This window comes from Alosa pseudoharengus, unplaced genomic scaffold (assembly GCF_046254945.1).
Source record: "Alosa pseudoharengus isolate Yale_2024_CS ecotype anadromous, Long Island Sound unplaced genomic scaffold, YU_APseudo_1.1 YU_APseudo_1.1_scf_11, whole genome shotgun sequence".
Taxonomy (NCBI): domain Eukaryota; kingdom Metazoa; phylum Chordata; class Actinopteri; order Clupeiformes; family Clupeidae; genus Alosa; species Alosa pseudoharengus.
In genome coordinates this window covers 2,018,108-2,041,275 of record NW_027468576.1, presented here as the reverse complement: position 1 = coordinate 2,041,275, position 23,168 = coordinate 2,018,108, and the positions used below count along the sequence as shown (strand labels likewise).

At 40.0% G+C, this 23,168-nt stretch overlaps 1 protein-coding gene across 2 annotated transcripts in view; it reads left to right on the top strand.

The window, feature by feature from the left end:
* Window positions 1-23,168, top strand: part of armh3 (armadillo like helical domain containing 3) — a 160,378-nt gene that overhangs the window by 91,125 nt on the left and 46,085 nt on the right. For both annotated transcript variants that reach the window (XM_076277747.1, XM_076277746.1), the window contains exons 19-20: window positions 12,204-12,264; window positions 12,424-12,512. In XM_076277747.1, the coding sequence (XP_076133862.1) occupies window positions 12,204-12,264; window positions 12,424-12,512 (150 nt within the window). The remainder of the gene's footprint in view (window positions 1-12,203; window positions 12,265-12,423; window positions 12,513-23,168) is intronic.

The following is a 23,168-nucleotide window of genomic DNA, read 5'->3' as shown; positions in this document are numbered from 1 at the left end:
TTCTCTTTGCAAACGTAGCCTAGGCATATGGTGACAGATTAATTTAATAATGTTGCAAAGGTACTGCATCAATCCATAGGCCTATGTTTCATTAGGCTAGGCTATTTGTTTTGCCTTACTCTTTATTCATTTAGGCTAGGCCTTTTTATTCAGTTATTACAGTTTTTCTCAGTCGCTTTGGTGCTTTTCTCACATCACTATTAACATTTGCACAGAAGTTAGTGCAATTCTCAAAACAATTATTGCAAACTGCAAAACCTAGTGGATAACCTGCAAAAGCACGTCACTTGCTCAAAATGGATAGTCCATTCCTCAAAAGCAGGTATTCATGTCAATGAAACTGTCAGTGTCATCAAAATAGAAGTCTTGACACCATCGTTTATGAACAAGATAGTCAAATGGCTTTGTCATGTTTTCATTATGACAGTTCTCTCAGTGTTTTCTAATGCAAAAAAAGGTCAGAACTCGGTGACACTACCTGAACATGCTCAAGACAGCACTATACAGTACTTGTACAGCCATTTGAAAACTACAGTAAAGTTACACATTGCTATAGTTAGGTGAGTAAGTGAGTACAAGACACTGAATGCGTACATTTTTACTGTATGCTCTTTGCAATTCTACAGCACTGTGACAGAATTTGATAACTAGTTCAACAATTTTGTATGTAATGACTCAAGCAATGAAATGAAGACTATTAGTTTTATTGGGAACGACTATTCAGCATTCATAAGTATAGTTCATTTTGACTGACATGACATAAGCAAATGATAATGTTAAAAAACAGCACAGAATTGTATGAAAGCAACTGATACATGTCCAAAAGTATTTGCAATTTGTTCAGAGGAAGGAGAAATTGCTACTATGATGTGCACAAATGACTAAATGTTGTGGAGGTTGAACTAATAGTTATGAGAATTTTCATTCTGATCTGAAAAAAGCACCAAAGCGACTGAGAAAAACTGTAATCATCTTCCGTCCTTCTCACTACTTGTGTAGCGCACGCATTCTCCGACCTGTCACCTGTCACTCATCATCGGAAGGGAGGTGTTTGGAATCATTCCCGCGTTACAATCGTCAGCCAATCAAGGTGGTCACTTCAGTCAAGCTCGTGCATGAGTAATGACGTCATCTATAGCAACTAAGACTCACTCCTAGTTTAGGAGTTGTCTGAAAGGCTTTGTGAATAACTTTTAAGAGAAAACTCCAAGCTAAAATCTTTTAGTGCGATTTAGGAGTAGCCTACTCCTAGTGGTAAGATAAAAGCCTTTCTGAATAGCCTACGGCCCCAGTTATTCATCATCTTCCGTCCTTGTGTAGCGCACGCATTCTGAGACCTGTCACCTGTCACTCATTATCGTAAGGGAGGTGTTTGGAATCATGCCCGCGTTACAATCATCAGCCAATCAAGGTGGTCACGCTTGCCCATTTACACAAATTAATGGTCGAATATTACTGATGATCATTGTTATCAGTGTGCGTAGGGCACCAAAAACATCTTGCTCGTAAAAAAGCATCATACCGCACATTGTGGCGGGTCTGTTATTTACTGTAGGCAGGGGCGTAGATTTGCGTGGGGACCGAAGGACGTGTCCACACCAATGTCAGATTACGACTGAAATGTCCCCACCAATATTCAGAGTTAAATACTTTCTCACTTTGCTGCGGATCATCTCGTACAGATCTTGTAATGTGCAGTAGCCTGTAAGGGTAAATCGCGCTGATTTGATGTTACCTATAATAACTACCAGTGAGCCGCAGTCTCCTGCGCTGCGCTTCAGCTTCACTTCACAACAAGGCACATGAAGTGCGTCCAAATTCATCCATTCTTCTCTGTTGAACTCCTCGAGTAGGCTACTCATCACACATGTGTCACATGAAAGAGCCTTTTTTCAGCTTTTAAACGGTGCTATAGCCACTATTTGCTGTGATAAACAGTTCGCGAGAAAAATTAACTTCAAGAGATTTAATAATTATTCTCTGTGCCCATCTCCACATCCATTCGTCTCGGTGGAATATCGTAGGCCTAGTACACACTCTTCACGCAACACATGACAACCCATATATCAGAATAAACAGCAGACCTTACCGAACACAAAGGTGTAATGCATTCCGTGTACAGTTAGCTGTTCCAGAGTAATCCGGTTTTGAAATAAATTGTAGAAAATTGAACATGGTCTTTCGGCTTTAAGCATTTCTTAAAACTGAGCTGTGCTTACATCGCCTAGATATCTGTAAATATTAAAATCAGAGAATATACAGGCAGCTTATGGTTAAGAGTTGTCAATGTAGCCTTAATGATTCTTTTCACAAAATGCTAAGCATGCATGTATTTAAGTTTCTTAAAACTGAGCTGTGCTTATATGGGTCAATGCATGATTTCATAACAGACCAAATAGAAAATAAATGATATAGCCTACATATGTATACATATTAAAATCAGATTATGTGCTACACAGTATAGAACAAGTTGGACAGTAGCACATTTTAATCATGGGTAGTTGGACAGTAGCACATTTTAATCATTTTATATATCTATAGTGGTTGGTGAAAGAGTTGAGTGGCTTTTCCTTTTTTTTTCGGGGGAATTAGTGGGTAGTGTCCCCACCAAAGCTCAGACCAAACCTACGCCCTTGACTGTAGGCTGCGCAAACCAGGGCAAGCCTGCATTCGAGGCCTTCTGTTGAAGAATTTTATATAAAGCCTGCGCTAACAGTAATCCTCCTGCCCCTGATAGGCCTACCACAGCTGTGGATATGTGTGGAATGTTCAAGTAATAACACAATCCAATGTGTGCGTCAATTGTCCCCCGCTGACCACCTCACACATTTCTCTAGATTTTGCAACGAATTTACATGACACATTGCCATAAAATATGCCAGTTTTAGGACACAGAATAATGTTTGTAATGATACCAGTTAGGCCTACGTTTAACAGTAGCCTAACAAGTGTAATGAGCTATTCATTGTCGAAGGTGCATGGTCAAGTGAAATTCTTACTTTGGAAAACAAACATTTGCCGATATCATCGCCGATCATCAGAATATTGCTCTGGACTGCAGGTAACTTGTTAAGCCAGTGGTTCTCAAACTTTTATTTAATTCCCCACTTTGATCAAGGGGCATGACTGATGATAGTGGAGATAACGTGTTATCCCGAGGCCTTTGCCAGTCAGCATCTCCGACGGTAGTCTACCCTATTAAAAATATAAGTTTTCGATGTCCCAAACGGAGAGACATAGGCTACTTTATTGTTTTTAACGATCTCTATGCTACTCACAAAAATGTAGGCGTGGGGACATGATGAAGTAGGCTATCCAACTGTCGTGTGTTAAATTATTGTGATTACGAGCCAGTGGTTTTCAAACATGCGTGATTCGGACATCTAACTAAATGCAACAGGCTCATATCGTCCTTGCATTCGCAGGACCAGTGTTTTGTCAATTTGCAAATAGCTATTCGTTTTAACGAATTTTTATGATAGTATGGTTTTTGTATAGGCTACTATCTTAATCTTGGAATATCGGGAGGGAAGTGGCGCGTCTGCAGTCAGCCAAATATGAATGTAATTCTGCGGCATAAAGCAGATGTATTTGTTTATTGTACAGAAAAATAAAAATGACATGTCAAGCAGTCAATTGACTACATTGCAGTCAAGAAGTAGGGCAAATTAAGACACTGTTTTGATTTGCGTAGTTGCATTGCCCCCAACACTGACAATAACATAGCAGATTTCGATTTTCGCTACCACCGTGTAGTCAAGCCTTAAGCCATACCCAAGTAGCCTTAATCGAGGTAATGTTTAATTATGCATGATTTCTTTTGTTATTGAATTCGTATGCTGGGATTCCTCTCGGTAACAATTATGTTTGGTAGCCTCCTGCTTTTTCAGAGGGGGCGGCAGTCAGGCTACTGACAGAGCGATGTACAGTGGCAGAGCGACGCACAGTGGCTGAAAGTGGTACTAAAGCTTCACGCAGCTTCACGCCTCGTAATGCGCGAATGAAGTGGCCATTTGAAAGCGATGCCCACTGTACATCTACCAAACGTATTATGAATAAAACAACATGGATATTCCACTACTATGGATTCTTACCGACATTTCAAGACCATTTATGACGTGTCAGAATATTGGCATCCCTCTCTAATCCCGATTCGCAGGTACAGTATCACGGCAGTATCACACAAGGGGGTGGAGGGGGGCATTTTATAGCAGTTTGGTAAGATGTATAGTAAAATCAATCAAATACAGTAATGCACAAAACAATTTTTGTCATAGAAACATTGATCAATTCCTGAGACATGTTACGGGTTAACTATGCATAAACGTACTGACTGAAAAAAAGTCAGAATGAGTAAGCTAAATCACTGCATGAAAAGGGATGGGATTTTCGTCCCCATAAACACCCGGAAATCTCCCTAACTCATTGAATGCCAAGCTGTTTTCGGAAGCTTTGTCCTAGAGTGCCAGCAATCTAGACCATTGTTGATGATTTTTGTATAGCCACAGCATATTCTATGTTATAGCTATGAACACATACAATGGCTCGTTTGAAAGGTGAGACTTTAAGCTCTCAGTGGGTGCAAACCGTGTACTTCTACACGCCTCTGTTCCTGAGAATTTTTTCTAGAAATGGAGATATAACGTCTATCATGAAATATGAAGTGTTGCCTGTAAAGTTTCCGGGAAGTGACCTGGCGAGACTGCCACCTAGTGATAGACCCACGAAAATGGCCTGGTTTTGAGCTGACGTGCATCCGTCACTGATTCGACCCAAAGCGGCAACCGAGTTATGATAAAATGTCCAGATAAAATGTCCAGATTGTGAGTTTTCATGAGTTTTCGATCGTCATATATTTCATTTCCATTCATCATAGAGTTCCCAAAATCACATATAAGGTGTGTTAGAGTGTCTAGTTTCGTAATTTAAAAAAAAGCTAAGAACGTAATATTAAGTTTTTGGCACCAACGCATGGGAAGGAAAAACATTACCGTCTATTTCTGACTGTTTGTTTACCCTATCAGCTGTTCTACTGGCGGAAGCGACGAGCAGGTCTTCCACTGCTCACTAGAGGAATTGTCTCCTGCTGGCGGGGGGGCGTAACGGTTGGACTTACCTTAGTTTATTGAAGTGACGTTCTCTCTGCTGTGGCTTATGGACTGAGAATGTTTTGGACTGTGTAAATAGCCTACTACCGGTAAAATATCTATTTTTATACATATTTATTGAGCTGCATATTTTTGTTGAATGAAAATAGTGATAAAGTTTATATATTTGCCTCCGAAATTCGCATTGTGTTGGTGTGAAGGGGAAGGGGACAATCTACAGTGATTATTGACAATTGACAATTACTGACGAAAATCCCACTTTTCATGCAGTGATTATAACTGATAGGAAGTCCTGTGGACATAAAAGGGGGGAAATTTGCTGTGCCCTCACAGCACTTCAGCAGCCTGGACTGTGCGGTCGCAGCCCCTCACTCGCAGTCTCCCCAAATATTAACAAGTATTAACAAATATTAACAAATGTTAACAGTAGCAAGCACAAAAACTGTTTGGAAATCTCAGCTAAGTCTATATTTGCAGTGTTTAGTGAAAAAATTGTGTCACTAAAATTAATGAATAATCGTGATAATAAATAATCGTGATCTCAATATTGATCAAAATAATCGTGATTAACATTTTGGCCATAATCGTGCAGCCCTACTAAAACTAGACTAAAATGACAAGACTTTTAGTCAAAAATTATATTTGAATGACTAAACATGAAAAAGACTAAAAAGGACATTTGACACAAGACTAAAGGCCTATTCACACCAAGAACGATAACGATAACTATAACCATAACGATAAAAGCGTTCACACTGAACAACGATAAGCAAAGTCTCTCCTTGTGTTAATGAATGTGACGGTTAAAATGTGATGGGTTCTGATTGGCTATTAGCATTTTATCGTTCTGAAAATCGCTCTGAAAGTGATCCCCAACGATATCGTTCTTCATGTCGTTATCGTTATAGTTTATGTGTGAACGTCGTCATTCATATTAACGAGAACGATATTTATTTATAGTTATCGTTATCGTTCTTGGTGTGAATGGGCCTTAAGACTTACAGTAGTTCAAAAAAATAGGTGACAAAATTAACTCTTATGACAAAGTGGGAGCATGTAGAGTAGAGGGTGACAATTTTTCGGGACTCCCGCGGGTCACGGTATTCCCGCGGGTTTCCCGCAGCACGGGAGTAAATTTCACTGTTAGTAACGTGATTGGGACGGGACAGGAAATAATAAACGGGAGCTGGCGGGAAGCCAGAGATTATTAACTTAAAAAAATGACGCTGCAATGCAGTGAGTGTGCCCAAAGACGTGAGGCATTTCGTTTTAGAAAAGAGAACCAATTACAACCCACAAAACGTTTGTTGTTGATTGGTAGCCTATCAGAGCAAGACAAGCAGCTGCCCTGTTCACAATCAATCAGCTTCAGCGATAGGCCCTAAGGCAAAATGGATGCAAAGAAACAGTTACAGGCGAAAGTGTCAGCAAAGGACAGCTCTATTCAATTTGCACGAGCTGTGCGGGAAAGCGATTCTCGTTGAGTTTAATGTGTCATGCAATGTTGGGGCATGGTACCTCGTGGTACCTCGCGTGTGTGTTGGGAGGAGTAATAATGTGTGTGGGTATGGTGTGTGTTTGGGAGTTATGGTGTAATGGTGTGTGAGTCTATGTGTGTGTTTAGGGTATAATGGTGTGTGTGAGGGGGGTTATGGTGTGTGTGAGTGAAGGGGGTGTACCTGTATGTGGGGCTGGATGGCAAGTGGCAAGAGAGATAGAGAGAAAAGTATATAAATATAATATTTAATGAATGAATTAATTAAAAATAGAAGTAAGGCAAAACAAATAGCCTATAGCCTAATGAAACATGCGGATTGATGCAGTAGGCCTATGTTTGCAATATTATTAAATTAATCTGTCACCATAGGCTATGCCTACGTTTGCAAAGAGGAGACCATTTTAATTTGATTCACAATGAAACGTTATATTTAATTTACATGTTAACAATGAGTAGTTTTGGTTGTTGTTGGTGGCATTATTGGATCCCTTTTATGAATGCAAAATTGTTCCCTCGCTATTGGAAGCTCCTGTTGCCGCATAGGCGACGCATTTCAAAACATCGCGACGTGAAATGCCTCAAAAAGGGTTTGTGAATAGGTCTAAGTGAGTTAAGTCGCCACTTAGGAGCTACTTTTAGCCTTAAAATTCTTTGTGAATATGGCCCCTGGTCTCGTATTCACAAAGAATTTTAAGGCTAAAAGTAGCTCCTAACTGGGGAATTTAGGAGAAACTCCTAAAAAGAATGGGCGTGTCACTCATAACTTTAGGACTCCTAATTTTTTTGACTAAGAGTAATTCACAAAGCATTTTAGACCTAAAAGTAGCACCTAAGTCTGTGACAGCTTAAAAGAAGCCGAGAGGACTCCTAACCAGGCTTGGAATTTCACCATTCTAAGGGCAAGGCCACTTGGCCTTCAGTTGGGCATATTTGGTGGGGGGGCGCAAAGGCCACATGTCAGGGCACCAAGGCCAAAGTTAACTATACAGTAGTAGGCTATAAAAATGATCAAAGTTTTATTTAGCCTATTCACTGCAGTAGACCTGCATCACTGTATGAAACATTACAAAAACATGAAACATGACATATTACATAGAACTGTAAATCATCTGATCATCTAATATTTACAGATATCTAGGCTATATATAACATGTATTTTATATTTGGCCTGTTATAAAATCATGTATTGAACAATTTAACCACAACTCAGCTTTAAGAAACTCAAATAGCCTAGATGCATGCTTAGCATTTTGTGATCATTAGGCTAAGGCTACTTTCACAAACTCAGTCAGCTGTCCTCTGATTTACCAATATCTAGGCGATATTTGTAACATTTATTTTGTATTTGGCCCGTTATGAAATCATGTGGAACAATTTAAACACATTGTAAAACTTAAAGCCCAAATTTGGAGACATCCATGCATGTCGAAATTTACTGCAAATTCAAAACTGGATTACTCTAGAACGGCTAACTGTGCAGGGGACTGCTTTACACCTTTGTGTTCAGTAAGGTCTGCTGTTTATTCTGATCTATGGTTTGTCATGTGTTAAAGGGACACCAGGCAACGTTTTCGTGTTAATTACTCATCTTCATAAGTCGGTATATGGTTAAATGACTCATTACAGGGCGAATGAAGACTCTCTCGCCCGCCCCTACTGCCTGTAGGAAGAATATCCCGCTTGCAAGTTCAGTGTATCGTACCCGGCGACCGAAGCAGTTTCAGTTTCCATCCTGCATCCACAGCAGAGAGGGAGGCTAACGAAAAGCTAGCGATTGTTGCAAACGTGTGTATAATGGCAGAGCCGGCAAAAAAGCAGCGAAAACCCTTGACGGAAGATGCAAAGAAAAGGAAAAGAGCTTCAGACCGAGCGAGGGGGAGTTTCGTAGAGAAAAAGCATCAGGCTTGCCTGGTGTCCCTTTAAAAGAAGGGTTCGTGAAGTATTCCACCGAGATGAATGGGTTGGGAGATCATGGGACGCAAAACCTTCAGTAGAATGTATGACTAAATTGAATTATATTATGTACTTTTCTCGCGAACCGTTCAACTTAGCAATTATCGGGTAACATCGTTTAAAAGCTGAGAAAAAGCTCTTTCATGTGATACTGTGATGTCTGTGTGATGAATAGGCTACTTCGCGAGTAGTTCAACTGAGATGAATGGGTGAATTTGGACTCACTTTATTTCTTGCGCTGTCACTTTCTCCACTGCGTAAAAGACTAAATTAATTTGCGCTGTGAATCCTAAGATTATTTTGACAGGCCACAGGCTAAATAAAAATCGCTATTACTAGGACGCAAAGCAGAATATTGAAAGAAGGGGGCACCAAGGCCAGCGTGGCCTGTAAACCTCTGATTTTCAAAGGGGCCTCACGGCCAACGCAAGAGGCAAAAAAGACATACACAACATATCATCATTTCGAAAATGAAAATTTGGATTATGTATATATATTTTAAAAAAGTTGGGACTGGAGCATGTTTACCACTGTGCTGTTTCACCTCTTCATTTAACAAAAAAGTGTAAATGTTTAGGAACTGAGGAGACCATTTGCTACAGTTTTGAGAATGGAATGTTGTCCCATTTCTGCCTGATATAAGATTTCACTTGCTCAACATTATGGAGTATTCTTAGTCATGTTTTTCAGTCAATTATGCACATAATTTGACAAATCTGGACTGCAGACAGGCCATCTTAGCACCTGGACTCTTCCTCTATGGAGAAATGCTAGAATTCATCTTGTCATTGTTTTCCTGAAATATTCAAGGTCTTCCCTGGAAAAGACATTGCCTGGAATTAAGTATGTTGCTCAAATCCTGTATACATCATTCAGATTTTATTGTGCTTTGCCAAATGTGCAAGATGCCCATGCTGTAGGCAGTAATGCTCCTTCACGCTGTGATAGATGTTGGGTTTCGAACTGAGCACTAAAACAAGTTGGATAGGTTGGATACTTGCATAGGCCCTCTCCTCTTTAGCCCAGATGACTCTATGATTTCCAAAAAGAATGGCAAACTTTGATTGGACTAAAACCACAGGACCTTTTTCCATAATACCTCAGTCCATTTTAAACAAGCTCAGGCCCAGATGAGATGGTGGTATTTCCTGTATCATGTCTCAATACAATTTGACCTGTTAATTTTGACTGGAGTTTTTGGTAACGCTTTAGAATAACATGTGCTTATTAGGTATTAACAGTGCATATTAAGCAGTTAACAATTTAATACTAACAGTTAGTTAACTGTTGTTATCCTATAAGGGTTGGTAGGTTACGGGGACACTGGCAAGACATGCCGCTCCGTCTGGCATCATGTTTTTGTTTGTTTTTATGTAATGTTCGTAATTTTATGTCATGTTCATTTTTTGTATTGATTTGTCTAGTTAAATGTATTCTCTCTTTATTTACGTTATTTTTTGATAGTTCTCGTGTTACCGTAAAACTTCAAATAATCGCCGAGTCCCTAAGAGACGCCTGTCTCTTTTAAATGCCTGGCGTGGCTACAGGTTTGGGTCAAAGGCCGGTCTCCAGTATAGGCCCGGTCTGTTTTTTAGTTTCGGGTTGTATTTAATGTTCTAAAACCCGTCAGATCGTCTGTTTAAAGATTCGCAATGACACGAAACCATTACCGAAAGGAGGTTACAGCAGTGTGAATTAGATGTTGCACGTCGTTACAAGCCGTCGCAAAGCATTCACATGTCTGGTCACAGTTGCAAGGTTTTAGAATGTTGCATCAAGTTGCTGCTCATCTCGTTGCGAATCTTGGGTGTGATTTGGGCTTGAGTATGGCGCAGACTGCGCACGTTATGATTAGATGGCATTAAAAGACTGCGGTGGGGAAAAGCTAGAGTTCCAAATTGTATAACTTTTTTTCCAATATGAACGATATGTCCGACTTCGTCATCGTTCAATTCATCCCTTGTGTTAATTTGCGGATAGGCCGATGGTAAGCTTGTTTTTATGCTGGCAACAAAACCAGAACGGTTCGCGAACGTTATTCTTTATTCTAAATGCCATGGCGATAAAGAGAAAGAAGTCAGAAAAGGAATTTACCTTAGACTAGGCTATATCAGAGCCCGTCTACGGACATTCTCTGGCTATATAATACTGAAATAGGTTAATGATGTAAAGTCAAGTGCGCTTTTATGGGACTGTTGTGTGCGCGCACAGTTTTTATTGATGAGTCGGAGTGGCAAGTGCTGCGCATAGTTGCAGTGGAATGTGGCTGCCCAGGGCATTATAAAACTTCTCACTCTTAGACCTACTCATACACTGCGGTGAAATGGCGTATTTAGCTGTCTAAATTCGAATCATATGCTGGGAGAGAAATTGTCGGACATCCATGATTATTTTTGTTATTCAGCACCCCTGGTCAAAAATATGTTCCCGTGCGCCTGGAAGTAGGCTATGATTTGAATGTAGACTGTTGTCAAATTTGGCAAATACAAAATGGGAGAAACAGTATGGTTCATGCTCTCTCATGCTGTTTCATTCCTGCCGAAAAGGAGGGAGAATGAAACATTAAGCACGTTCCACTTTTGCATAAATAATTCCTGAACGGTTTTGGTCAGGGCTGATAATGCAACTGTATTTGACAAAGGACCGATATAGGCTATTTGCTAGTGACAAAATATGAGCTTTCAGTGTGATACGATCTTTTTGTAGATTACGTTTAATTAAAACGTGTTTCATCTGTTCTGGCTATCCCCGCTATTTGGATCTTACTGTATCTCACTCAATGAACAACATCTCAACACTAAATGAATGATGATCCGTAATTGTCATCAGATAGCCTAGTCATATAGGTAGACATTCAGTGTGTTTGAAATAATTAATTCGATAATATTTTCCATCTTTGCAAAGGAAAAGTTTTGTGTAAAGAGAATTAAAGGCCTGTCTCATATAGACGCCTGTCTCTAATACTAGCCGGTGCAGTTTGGCGATTTGGGAAAATAAAAGCCCGGGCTATTATTTGGAGTTTTACGGTATTCTTAGTCCCTTTTAACGTTACTGGCACCAGTGCACCTGTCCATATGAAACGTGATGTGCTTCACGTAGCCCCTCTATGCTAAGAAGGAATAAAAGGTTTTGTAATCCCCAACCCCCGCCCCGCCTCTTCCGTCCATAGATGATGCTGCAATTTACAAATTTCTACAGCGTTGAAATTTGGTATGCGACACAAAATTCGACGTTTTCCCACACCTCCAATTAATTTGCCCCTCTCCACAACATCACTGTCAATGGTCAATCAAAGTCAACAGCCAATATATTGTGATGTAAAAGTTCCCAAAATTTGACATTCTTTGACATTTGACATTCATTTACATATGGAACTGTGTGGTTTTGTTGACAAACACACACACACATATATATGCAGGTATACACACAGACACATACACATTCACATTCTGGCAGTGCACTTAGATGGGACTTGACATTAAGCCATGTATACCACTGTTCTTTTGCCATTTAGATATAGTTAGATATGCCTTTGTTGCATTTACCACTGAACACTATTGTTAATTCACACATTTTTCATTTTAATTGAAAAGCATATCATGGGGTTATTTACAGTAAGCCTCTGCCCTCTGTTTTTTTTTTAGATCTCATGGTTGAATTCATTGTGACCCACATGATGAAGGATTTCCCCATGGATCTATACATGTAAGACTACAACTACCATTACCTTTCATCAGTCATCTTTATGGTTCATGTTTAACTGAAATATGATTAGACTCCTTCTGTTTCTGGGTAACGTAAAAGTTTTGTTCAATAGAAAGGTGATCAGGAAATGTGAATGGCCTTGTCTCTTTTTGCTTGCAGGCATTGTGTACAGATCATCCACAAACTTATTTGCTACCAGAAAAAGTGTAGAGTCAGACTGCACTACACATGGAGGGAGCTGTGGTCAGGTATGGGATTAGATATTTCACTGTCATTTGTTGCTGATAATGTAAATATTCAACTCTCAATGCCTTCATGTGAAATAAGTAAGGGATAATGTATAGAATGCGTGTCATTATCAGGAAAATAAGTCCAGACAGGGGAAACCGCATGTGCCAGCGGAGGTGTCTTGCTTCGCCCTGAAGGGACTTATTCTATACATTATCCTGCTTATTACACGACTACCTGCCAAAATGAAAAAATAAACTCCACATGATTTATTTGTTACAGTTTTGTCGTGGCTTTTGCTGAGAAACAAATAGTTCATGACACGCTGAACTTCAATCTTGAAGAATTCTTTAGAACACTTTTGAATGAAGTTCCATTGCAAGAAGTGATTAGACTATTTGCTGAGTAATATGAAAATAGTGAATAAGAAGCACAAAACCCATTTTCCTTGACAGCAACGGTCTGTTATCAGACTTCCGTTGGGAAGGCATATTCAAGTGAATGGAGCATTCTAAAGCATTATGAAGAGCCGTGTGATAATAGGTTTTATCATGTTGTCATGGTGAGGTATATTGAGTGGTCTGCACTGCCTTTCCCCTGTCTAACAGAGAAAGTGTTAGACAGGTGGCTCTTATTAGTAGTAAGCACAATGAAATATGAATATATAAATGGCAAAGAGGCACCGCTCAATAAAATCCATTGTTCATCCAGTGCTTGTCAGTTAAAAATTTCGCCACTGATGTATGTGGCAAGTGACCTGGCACTCATGTCAGTGCCTATTTGCAGAGCGCCTAATTCTGCACTTTATACAGGAGTTATGTAAGATATAATGGATGCCACAGTGGTCGGTTAACAGAAATTAATGCACGGTCGCGTTTGTAAAATGGCCCAACGCACAGCGGAGTGCACGAATAACCGTGGAGTCCATTATCCCGCTTATTCCACTGTTGCCACTTGTGTTGTGTTCATTTCCTGTTATAATTTAAATGTTTTAATCACTAAAACTGTCTTGTTTGTAGAACTACTTTCTTCCTACGCACCTAATTATGTAAAATAGGTAAAATTGGGGGGCCATGTCAACCCTCCTTTTTTCCGCCTCCGTCTATCTAAAAAGAAAAGGACTTCCGCAATAAGGGTGCATATATCACAGAAAATCCCTTAGTATAAAAACGACTATTAATTAATTTCATTCGCTCACATTAATCCGAAGAGGAATTCACCCTGGCATAGCCTAAATGTTATGACGAGATAGCCTTGCCTAACGCTAGAGTTAAAACCAAATTAGTTTGCCATAGCCTACATAGCCCAATGGGATGATTCATTTACCAACAGATTGGGACCTGGTCCGCATAGGCTACTTTTTTAATTTTCCCCCGCTACACCATCACAGAAAACTATGATGCTGCTATGAATGCCCCTAGCCCTATTAGGCAGATGAATGCAAAGTGCGTCCAAATTCACCCATTCTTCTATGTTGAACTAGCCTACCCACAAAGTACTCATCACACAGACATCACATGATGTATATCACATGAAAGAACTTTCTCAGCTTTTAAACAGTTCTAGCCGTTACTTGCTGTGATAAATGGTTCGCGAGAAAAATAACTTTAACTAAATGTAATCATATTATTCTGCATACAGCTCTGCGGCCATTTCCCCACCCATTCGACCCTGTGGAATATCTCAAACTCTTCACTTAACACATGACAAACCATGTATCAAAATCAACAGCAGACCTTACCTACCACAAGGATGTAAAGCATATACAATTAGCCGTTCCAGAGAAATCCGCATGCATGTCTCAAACTTTGGGCTTTAAGTGTCTTAAAACTGAGCTGTGCTTTAATTGTTCAATACATGATTTCATAACAAATGAAATGCAAAATAAATGTTAAAAATATCACCTGGATATCTGAAAATATTAAAATCAGAGGATATACAGCTCATGGCTAAGAGTTTTATTTGTCAATGTAGCCTTAATTATTTCTTTCGTCCCTCTTTCACAAAATGAAATCTGTTGTCAGATTTAAACACAGCAAAAGTAAAAATCCATGCCATCAAAGGTCCATCCAAGGTTAGTTTAAAACTGAAGTTACAAGGCGTAAGGTGTGACGGGTGTCAGTCCAGGACTACAAGTGTCCACTATGTCAGTGTTTCCCAAACCTTTTTGTCTGGGGACCCACTTTTTAAAAATGACAGACTTATCGCGACCAAATTCACTTCAGATTTAACATGTAACCACTAAATACTGCCCAAAACGTTGATGTTTTAGGCCAAGGATTCTCAAACGTTTCTATGCCGGGCCCCCTCAAACCATTCTACAGTGCACGAGAGCCCTTTGATCCCGTTTTGCGCTGCCACCACCATATCTAGGTGGTTTGATAGATATGTAAATACTACTACTGATATAGGGTTTAGTGATGCACCTCCCCTTTCTAGCATTCTCCTGGCTAACGTCCAATCACTGGATAACAAGCTGGATTTCAGAGCCAGACTGGCGTTTCAACGTGATATCAAGAACTGCAATGTCTTTGTTTTTACGGAGACCTGGTTGGACTCCTCGATTACAGACTCTGTCACTCTGCTGGAGGGACTCTCCATCCATCGGCAGGATAGAACAACGGAGTAGGGCAAGAACAGAAGAGGTGGTGTGTGCATTCTGGTAACAAATGCTGGTGTGTGGATGTACAAACGACATCGACATGGTGCTCCTGACCTCGAACATCTCATGGCCAAATGCAGGCCTTTCTATCTACCCAGGGAATTCTCAGCAGTTTTTTTCATCACGGATCACTCTTCAGTCTTGTTACTGCCCGCCTATAGACAGAAGCTCAAATGTGAGCGGCCTGTGATTCGCTCAGTACAGCGCTGGACGGATCAATCAGATGCCTCCCTGCGTGACTGTTTCCACACAAAAGACTGGGGAGTTTTTCGGACTGCTGCTGATAACATCAACAATTATACTGAGTATGTAAGGGGCTATATGCAAATGCATTAATGACATTGTACCGAGGGTGACCGTACAAACTTTTCCTAACCAGAAGCTATTGTCGAATGGAGAGGTATGTTCAGCACTCCGAGCTCGGACAGCTGCCTTCCATTCTGGCAATCCCAAGCGAGTACAGTAAAGCACATTATGAACTGAGAAAATCAATTAAAGGTGCTAAGAGACAGTACAGGGAAAAGGTGGAGTCACACTACAGCGGCTCTAACACCAGAGACATGTGGAGTGGACTAAGGACAATTACAGACTACAGAGGAAAGAGCTTCAGAGCAGAGGTGTCTGCTTCTCTTGCAGAGGAGCTGAACTCCTTCTATGCCCGCTTTGAAAATGACATCTGGGGCCGTATTCACAAAGAATTTTAAGGCTAAAAGTATCTCCTAAGTGGCGAATTTAGGAGCAACTCCTAAAAATAATGGGCGTGTCACTCCTAACTTTAGGACTCTAAATTTCACTAAAAGTAATTCACGAAGCATTTTAGACCTAAAAGTAGCACCTAAGTCTGGGACAGCTTAAAAGAAGTCGAGAGGACTCCTAACTCCTAAGACCTATTCACAAACAGCTTTTTGTGGCATTTCACGTTGCAATGTTTTGAAATGCGTCGCCTATGCGGCAACAGGAGCTTCCAATCGCGAGGGAACAATTTGCATTCATAAAAGGGATCCAATAACGCCACCAACAACAACCAAAACTACTCATTGTTAACATGTAAATTAAATGTAACGTTTCATTGTGAATCAAATTAAAATGGTCTCCTCCTCTGCAAACGTAGGCATAGCCTATGGTGACAGATTAATTTAATAATGTTGATACTGCATCAATCCGTAGGCCTATGTTTCATTAGGCTACTAGGCTATTTGTTTTGCCTTACTCTTTATTGATTTAGGCTAGGCCTTTTTATTCAGTTATTCATCAACTTCCGTCCTTCGCACTACTTGTGTAGCGCACGCATTCTCATCAGACCTGTCACCTTTCACTCATCATCGTAAGGGAGATGTTTGGAATCATTTCCGCGTTACAATCATCAGCCATTCAAGGTGGTCACTTCAGTCAAGCTCGTGCATGAGTAATGACGTCATCCATAGCAACGAAGACTCACTCTTAGTTTAGGAGTTGTCATTTTTCCTTACTAAGAGTAGGTCTGAAAGGCTTTGTGAATAACTTTTAAGAGAAAACTCCTAGCTAAAATCTTTTAGTGCGATTTAGGAGTACTCCTAGTGGTAAGATAAAAGGCTTTGTGAATACGGCCCCAGGTCAGAGTCTCTGTTAGAGCAAGATTGCTGCCCATTTCAGTTATCTGAAAGAGATGTGTGTAAATCATTTAGAAGGGTGAATACACAGTGTTTCCCCTAGAATTTTTTCCAGCAGCGGTGCTGTTGATCGTAGGAAGCCCCCCCCCCCCCAAAAAAAAAATAAAATAAAATAAAAATGACTCCTTCAATGGTGACTTCTGGTGGATTTTGTGAAAGAAATTGACAGATTATGACTAACCATCAACAGGAGCATTTACAAAGCATGATTATTGCAGTACTTGAACAGGATTATTCATGTTTTTCTTTCACCTTTTTCATTTACATTATTAGTAATTAGCCACTGTACAACTGTACACTGTAGGCCACTGTACAAACTATTACTATTTAGAATACAGTGCTGTGCATAAGTTAAGACATTTATTTATATAATAAAATGTATTTATTTACGATACATGATACATTAAAAATAATTGATGTCCTATTTTTTTCTTAATTAAGGCATTAAGACAAAAGGCAAAATATGTTTTTTATTCCTCCCTTTAGTCAATTTCAGCATGGGTGTCTTAACTTTTGCACAGCACTATATAAACTATATAGACATCTCTTTCATGTCATTACACTGTATTGGTGCTGTGCAAGTCGAATTGAGTGCCTGTCACTTTAATGTCGTGACGCCCGTGAGGCTTGCTTGATTCTCACGGTTTTAAGCTAACTTAGTAACATTGTTGTGCATGGTGCATAAGAATATGTGGATGCCCATGTCATTTGGTAAAATAAATGGTCAAAAACTGGAAGAAAATCTATCTTGGATTATAGCAGATAAGTGTCTTGTATCATATCTATAATTTTGGTGAGCTCTACAGGAATTACAAACCTCAGATGTAAATGGTTGCCCTATTACTCAAATTCAATTAAACCCACCAGTAGGCTAGCTAGACCTTAGTTTCACAGCCTAGGTTTTTTTTTAATTAGGCAACTTTTTTTGCAGTGGCGCTTGAGTTCCAGGATCGGCGCTGTGCCGCTGATGAATACATTGTAGGGGAAACACTGATACACATAAAGCTCCAGGACCTGACAACATCCCAGGTTGTGTTCTCAAGGCTTGCGCATCTGACTGCTGGCTGAGGTCTTTATGGACATCTTTAATCTCTCCCTGCATCAACTGTTCCATCCAAGCTTATCATGAAATTGAGAGACCTGAACATCAGTTCCTCTCTGTGCAGTTGGATCCTTGACTTCCTGACTGACAGGACACAGGCAGTACGGCTGGGTAACATCATCTCCTCCACTCTAACACTCAGCACTGGTGCACCGCAGGGATGTGTGTTAAGCCCCCTGCTGTACTCGTTGTATACTCATAACTGTATGGCAACTCACACCTCAAACACCATCATTAGGTTTGCTGATGACACCACCATAATCGGCTGTATCACGAGTGATTATGAGTCTGCTTACAGAGCAGAGGTGGCAACCCTGACATCCTGGTGCCAAGACAACAACCTGCTGCTCAACGTCAGCAAAACCAAGGAGTTGATTGTGGACTACAGGAGACTGCAGGAAGAGCACACACCCATTTTTATTGGAGGCACAGCAGTAGAGAGAGTCAGCTGCTTCAGATTCCTTGGAATTAACATCAGTGAGGATCTGAGCTGGTCACACCATATAGGTTATGGTTATGTATTTGACAGACGCCTTTGTCCAAAGCGACACACAAATACAAAACAACATAATATTTAAAACTGAACAGGGAACAGATTAGAATGTTGGTCAAACTATACTAAGGAGAATAGTAATAATAAACAACAATATCAATTCAATCAATAGCCTAATAAAATAAGTAATGAAAATGAGGGAAGAAGCAATAATAAAACATTAATGTCCATTCAATCAATAATATAAAAACAATGACATGGTTAGACTACATTAAAGAGAATATCAATAATAAACAATAATGTCAAATTCACACTTCGATGTGAGTGGTTGAAGTAGCACGTCAATAGATGACGGACAAGTGGCTTATTCAATCATATGCAAGCATTTTTTGATTAGGCCCAGCCTTCTGCGACACCATTCCAATGGATCGGTTCCAGATGGATGAGTGGAGCTAGGCGGAGCGAAAATATAAGTTTAGGGATATTTTTGCATGCTGCGCATGGGGTTGCAGTGCTTCAACTTGTCGTCACTCTTCAGCATAATAAACTGTTCCTGAATTTCTAAGGAGCAATGTTGTAGACTATGTTGTGTTGCAGACAAATGGATCCATAACACTGTGGACGTCATTTCTGATTTGCAAATAACTCAAGTCGTTATATTGTAGCCTAATTGGGTTTCTTTATTTGGAAAGTTGAAACCACATTTCCTCTGGAGTTAAACTTGTGATTGTTTATGATAAGGCTGTGCATTGGTGTTGGGATAGGCTATGTTATAAGAAAGTGAAATGAATAAATGTCAGAACAAGAGGCTTTTGTGCAATAGGCGAAGAATACAGTAAGATGGACGATAATGCGCCTTTACTGTAGTGATGTTCACGAGATGGAAAGCGGCAGGAAAACCGCTTTTAAAATTTACATTTAAAAGGCACTTTGGTCTAATGCACTGTTGTGCGTTTTAAATCCAAACTAAGGAGGAATGCGAGGAGGCTGCTATTAACTGTAAAGAGTGCATCTACAATCGAAACTATCTGCAGCCTATGATGCAAATTGTCCGGTCTATGGATGTTTGCTTCATTGTTGACAGCGCAGTCTTTGCAATTTCAAATGACACATTTTAGTTTTCAATCTGCCAAGTTGAAGAGCTGCAGTCTGTTTTTGTTTGTGCAAATATAGGCTGATTCATGTCGCTTGCATTTTGCAACTGCGAGGTCCATGGCAGGCGCCTCACAGAAATATTGTTTCATTTTGCAAGTAAGATGTCCACATTCTGGCATGCGACGTGTTCGCCCCTCAGTTTGAGAGTCACTGTTTGAGGCTATTCTACATGCAACAATTTACAGATTGAGTTATGACTGCAGTAAACAAACTAGATCCTAATCGAAAGGTGCTAGCTTTCATGGCTGAATGAAATAAGCTATTACACAACATAAATCGTGACTATGCTGGCAACCCAAATAAAATCTCCTGCGACCCAGTCTTGGGAACCAATGCACTATGGTCAAGGTCACTGTGACCTTATGTTCATCCCATTGTGATAAATAAACCTCTAAAAATTCCTGAAATGATTATGACCGCCGCTAGCGCAGCTAGCGAAGCGGTCATATAAGGGATTGGTAGAGTTTTTTTTTTTTTTTTTCACGTCATCTACTTCCTGAATTTTTGGTCAAAGATACCCGGGACACCGAAACACCGGGGCACATGAAATTTGGTGGGTATGTAGCCCCACTAGACTTTTACGGAAAAATTTCGTTTGGTCCCCGGGGTCCACTCCCCCCCCGTGCTGGGCCCCCCGAATGCAGTTTGATCTGCCTCTGAGTCATTGTCCAATTCAGCGTCATGTCAAGTCATATCAACAAATTCTTCAGTCAATCATCTTTCTTGCTGTTGCCATTTATGATCCCATCAGCAACTATGCAAAACAAAACACCAACCTTTAATGAGGGCACCGAGACGTACCACCAAATTCTTTGGCCATTCCTTTTCTTTGCTCCTGCTGTTTTTCCGATCAGCAACATACCCAGTCAACCAAACGCCTTTGATGCAGGCACCAACAAATAGCAGCAAATATTTAAAAAATGTACTACCAAGCAAAGAGAAAATTTGTTCCGGCACTAGTGTGAATGTGTTAAGGCGGAAAGGGGAATCTGGGCGGGCATTTTGATTCTAGGCCATGTCCAGCCCACCACAGGAGATTGCAAATCTGACTGAACAAAAGCAGCAATAGCAGAGACAGCCCACTATGACAATCTTTAAATTCACCAAGTCTCCAGTCATTTAACGCCTGCTAGAGTTGACTGTAGCTCGGAATGCAATCGCTTGCCATAATAGGCTATCCTAAAATCCAACGATAAAACAAAGCATGAACTCATGAGCGTCTGTCCTATATGTATATCCTCTGATTTTAACGTTTACAGATATATAGGCAATATTTGTAACATTTTGTATTTGGCCTGTTATAAAATCATGTAGCCTATTGAACAATTTAAACACATTGTGAAACCTAACCCCCAAAGTTGGAGACATGCAGACATTGCTGCAAATTTAAAACCGGATTACTCTGGAATGGCTAACTGTACAGGGGAATGCTTTACGCCTTTGTGTTTGGTAAGGTCTGCTGTTATACTGATATATGGTTTGTCATGTGTTGAGGTAGAGTTTGTAAAGTAGCCTATTTCCGAGATGAATGGGTAGGGAGACGGGCGCAGAATGTAATATGATTAAATTAAAGTTACTTTTCTCGAACCGTTTACCACAATTATAGCGACTAACATTGTTTAAAAGCTGAGAAAAAGCTCTTTCGTGTGATACATGTGATGTTTGTGTGAGTAGATTACTTCGCGAGTAGTTCAGCAAAGAATGGGTGAATTTGAACGCACTCTCTTTTTTGTTGTGCGCTGTCACTTTCTCCACTGTGTAAAAGACAGAAATGAATTTGCGCTGTGAATGCTAAGCTTAATTTGCCAGGCCATAGACTAAATAAAAATCGTTAGTCGGACGTAAATCAGAATATTGAAAGAAGGGGGCACCAAGGCCACTGTAGCCTGTGAACCTCCGATTTTCAAAGGGGCATCACGGCCAACGCAGGGGGCAACTCTTCTCTTCAATGTCCCTTCCAAATTATTTTATATTGTCTGAAGACATCGATCGCAAGAATCTAACATTCTAAGCAACTGGAAAGCAAAGCAACTTCACTTGCATGTGTAGGGTACTAAAAATGAGTGCAGCAGCTAACCAAAGTGCCGATATGGTTTTGGAAATCACACACCTGCCGCATCTGAAGGCCCACGCATAATAAGGCCTACGACTATCACTCTACACGCCCCCTGTTGCACGTCACGTTTTAATTTGCTAGCTGATCCTGCCTCCTGGCTCCCCAAATGCCGGATCATGTGAACAGATCAGCAGGCGGCAAATTTTCACCTCGTTTTCAGACACACAATGCTGCAAAAAGACGTCTTCTTCCCGCAAAATTTTGCGTGATCTCTGTGTGAAAAGGGCTAGTGACTATCCTCGAAAACCAAAATATAGGTTTTGTGGCTAATTAGATTTGGGTGGTGAAAGGTCAATATGACTGACCTCACAAAAAACATATATATAACCATTCCAATGACTCCGAAGCTGTTAGGTTAAGGTTAGGGATGGGCATCGTTAAGAAATTATCGATATCGATGCCATTGTCGAACCTGCTTATCAATGCGATTCCTTATCGATTCCTGTACCATTTGCTGAACACTTATAGGATGGCTTTGAGAGTTGTTGGCTTTGAATGTCTAATTTAAAGTGGTTTAAAAAAATGAATACCAAGGCTGCAATATCAATACAGAACAGTGTTTCCCCTAGAATTCTTTCCAGCAGCGGTGCAGTTGATCGTAGGAAGCCCCCCCAAAAGATTTTGAAAAAATGACTCCTTAAATTATGACTTCTGGTGGATTTTGTTGAAAGAAATTGACAGATTGAGTTACAAATTATGACAAAAAATAAAGCTTAATCACAGGCCACTGTACAAGCTATTACTATTTAGAATGTACAGTGCTGTGCACAAGTTAAGACATTTATTTATATAATAACATTTATTTATTTATGATACATGATACATTCACAAAACATTGATGTCCTTAAAGGCTTTTTTTAAAATTAAGCCATTAAGATCAATTTCCAAAAGATTATTTGTATTCCTCCTTTTAGTCAATTTTAGCATGGTGTCTTAACTTTTGCACAGCACTGTATAAACTATATAGACTTCTCTTTCATGTCATTACAATGTATTGGTGCGGTGCAGGTCAAATTGAGTGCCTGTCACTTTAAGGCCGTGACGGCCAGAGAGGCTTGCTTGATTTCACCAGTGTTGCGCGGGTCACAAGCGGCCCGCGGTCGCCCGATATTTTAATCAACCCGACCGCAACTCGGACCGCGAATATTAATTAGGACAAAATTATACCCGACCCGCGATCCGACCCGCTTATTTACAAATTGTGTGATTTTGGTTATAGCCTGCATGTAGTGTGGCAGTAGGCCATTTCTGTAAAACAAACTAATTTATTTGCAAAACTTTATGCAGTAGCTAGAACTATGGAAGCATATGAGTAGCTTTTTTCAAATGAGAATGCAATCTGCAATATGCAATTCAAAAAGACATTACATTATGCAATTGACAATTCATTATGCAATTTAATATTGCAATTTGCAATAATATCCAACAAATTGTATTTTAATCTGCAAAGTGACAATGAAATCCTAAAATCAATTCCAATAATTTTGGTTAAAAAATAG